Source organism: Pinus tabuliformis, chromosome 2_2 (assembly GCF_031772625.1).
Source record: "Pinus tabuliformis cultivar Carrire ecotype Pingquan chromosome 2_2, CPIR1, whole genome shotgun sequence".
Lineage (NCBI taxonomy): Eukaryota > Viridiplantae > Streptophyta > Pinopsida > Pinales > Pinaceae > Pinus > Pinus tabuliformis.
In genome coordinates, this window is record NC_142300.1 from 397,246,314 (window position 1) to 397,249,182 (window position 2,869).

General features: G+C 40.9%; 1 protein-coding gene across 1 annotated transcript; it reads right to left on the reverse strand.

The window, feature by feature from the left end:
• Nucleotides 1–528: 528 nt before the first annotated feature.
• On the reverse strand, nt 529–2,298 carry LOC149192947 (berberine bridge enzyme-like D-2). The gene has a single exon (XM_089406507.1). The coding sequence runs from the start codon at nt 2,238–2,240 to the stop codon at nt 621–623; it is 1,620 nt and encodes a 539-aa protein (XP_089262633.1). The 5' UTR covers nt 2,241–2,298; the 3' UTR covers nt 529–620.
• Nucleotides 2,299–2,869: the final 571 nt, after the last annotated feature.

Sequence of the window (2,869 nt, forward strand, 5' to 3'; positions counted from 1 at the left end):
TTCTTTTGTACGGGGCCACTTTTGGCGTCCTGGCAATTCCTCTGACTCCTAAAAAAAGCTAAAATAAAATGAAAAATAGATTTTTTTAATGAATTAATTGTTTTTTATTTATCAAGTGATTATAGATAAATTAGTTTTATAAATGTGTATTTATTACATAAATAAGTTTAGAAATTAAAAAAAAAAATGTTATATTTGAATTTTGAAAAAATATTATATAAATAAGTTTCCAAATTAAAAAGATATTGCATTTGAGTATTGAAAAAGAGAATTTTTACCTAAAAAAGAGAAATTTTGGAAATAAAAGATGAATGGTAGATTTTTTCAGATAAATTTTATTTGTACTACTGTTATATTATTCAAAGTTAATAAAAGCTATTCAAAATTCAAAATAAATGGAAAAACTAACCAAAACAGAGTTAATAAAAATTATTCAAAATTCAAAATAAATCGAAAAACTAACAAAAAAACACAAGTGTTTAAGAGGTCTATTATCCAAATTTTTTTGGAATTGAAATTTTTACATTTCAATCTGTATGGTATCATAATTCTAACACAAACTTGGTAACTATGGTTTAGATACTCAGGTCACAGATCAATGATTCATTTCACTAAGTTCTTTAATTAACTCCCGAGTACTGAGAAACAGGAATGCTCTGGGCGTTCCTGAAAACGTTGCGAGGATCAACTTTACTCTTCACTTGAACGAGTCTGTCGAAATTATGAAGAAAATACTTCTCTCCCCACTTCCTCGCTTCTTCCACAGAGGAAGTTCCATTGAAGGGCGCAGAGCCCAAATCCAGATCAGGATAATTCACATAGGCAGCCCTGGGGTTCATGGACACGTAAGGAGTCATGTATTTGTAAAGCTCGCGCATGTACTCAATATGGCGGGCTGCATCGTCACCAGCTTGTCGATACCACGTCAGCACATACTGTATGTCGAGCAGAGTACCTGCACGGTGAGGAAAGGGCAGGGCACTGGTCGATATTTCATCCATTCTCCCGCCAAGCGGAGACAGAATGATATTGGCCCCCAGCTCTTGCTCCAGAATCGGCCATAGTCCTCGGAGCCCTGATTTGGGTATAGGCTTTCTTGCGAAATCCGACTTGTTCTTGAAGTAATTCTTGCCGGAATAATATCTGTTCCCCAGTTGGCTCACGTTCGTTCCTGAAAAATATGATACCGACTGTATCCAGCTCATTTCCTCGCAGTCTGCGGCGGCCATGCCCAGCTCAGGGAATATTTTATCAACTCTGTGGAGGAGCTGCTTCTTGGATCCCAGATACATGCCGTGAAAGGACGCTCTGATGTTCCTGGTCGTGTCGCCATCACTGATGATGCCAAATACCTGTGCGCGCATAAACAGATCGTATTCCACGTGGGGAGCCACGTGTTGCCATCTGTGCACTGCGTCTGTAACATTATGTCTTCCCGTTTTCAAGACTGTAAAAACTGTGAGAACAGAAGGGACTCTTACCAGTTTGATTTTCCATGCAATCACAACGCCCCAGCTCCCTCCGCCGCCTCCCCGGATCGCCCAAAACAGATCCTCTCCCATCGTTGCCCTGTTCAGCACCTCGCCCGACGCGTCAATGAGCAACGCGTCAACAACGTTGTCCGCCGCGAGGCCGTATTTTCTCGTAAGTAGCCCGAGCCCGCCTCCGCTGAAATACCCGCCGGAGCCCACGGTGGGGCACACTCCACCGGGAAAACCATGGATTTCACTCTTCTGCGCAATTGCTGAATACACCTCTCCCAGCGTTGCTCCGGCTTCCACCCAGGCTGTGCCGGAGCTCATGTCGACATCGATTTTGTGGAAATCCATGAGGTCGATGAGAACGAATGGGATGTCGGAGGTGGAGGAGAGGCCCTCATAGCTGTGACCTCCACTGCGTACTCGAATCTCCCAATCTTGTTGTATGCAGCACGCAACCGATTTCTGCAACTCGAACCTATTCGCAGGAACGATTATAAGGGCTGGTTTTCGCACAGCAGGCTCTGTGAATCGCAGGTTTTGTAGAGAGAATCTCAATAGAGAAGCATATTCATCATCAGCAGCAACATTAGCAGAATCTGGAGTTGTTAGGTTTATCACTCCACCACTATACAGGCATGATATTAGGCGCTCTTGCCGATCTATAGAAATTCCATTGACAACACAACCAGAGTTTATGAACAAGTACAAGAGGAAAGCTAACGAATGGACACAGTTAGTGAAACAAAAGCTCTCGGCCATCGTCTCGCTTTTAGCCTCTGGCTTTTCTGCAGAGCTGCAGCGTTTGTTAGAGGAAATGGCTGGTTCTAGTACTTATAGAATTGGATTTAGATTTGCCTTGTATTCTCTTTCACATGTTCAAAGGGTAGAGTATCTAGAGAGGTAGAATAGAATATGTATTTTCCTTTGTAAATTTATAAGTCAAATTACTGCGTGGAGTATGTGGAGTATTTTTGTTGGTTGTGATTTTAAAATTAAATAATAATAATAATATTAATTGACAAATTATATGTTGTTAAATTGCAATAAAATAAAGTGAGAATTTATCACTTCCATTACTCTTGAGCGACAGAAGCAGGAAGTTTATGTAAAAAAACAGATGACAGGAGGCCAACGGATTGAATCTGCCATGGTGGTCACTGTCAATCCTTTTTCGCCCTTGAAATTTTCCACTCTTTTAATATTCTATTACAACGTGCCAGATCGATATCCAATCAGCTTCTCTTAATATTCTATCATAACGTGCCGGATCGATATCCAGTCAGCTTCTCTTAATATTCTATCTTATACGTGGAAGATCCATATCCAATTAGGTCGATTTTGAAGGATGGACAGTCACGGTTGCAATTTTCTGCTCTTTTAATATTCCA

Bases quoted from the DNA above. Each gene is read 5' to 3' on its own strand.
- LOC149192947 (XM_089406507.1), bottom strand. From the start codon at position 2,240: ATGGCCGAGAGCTTTTGTTTCACTAACTGTGTCCATTCGTTAGCTTTC.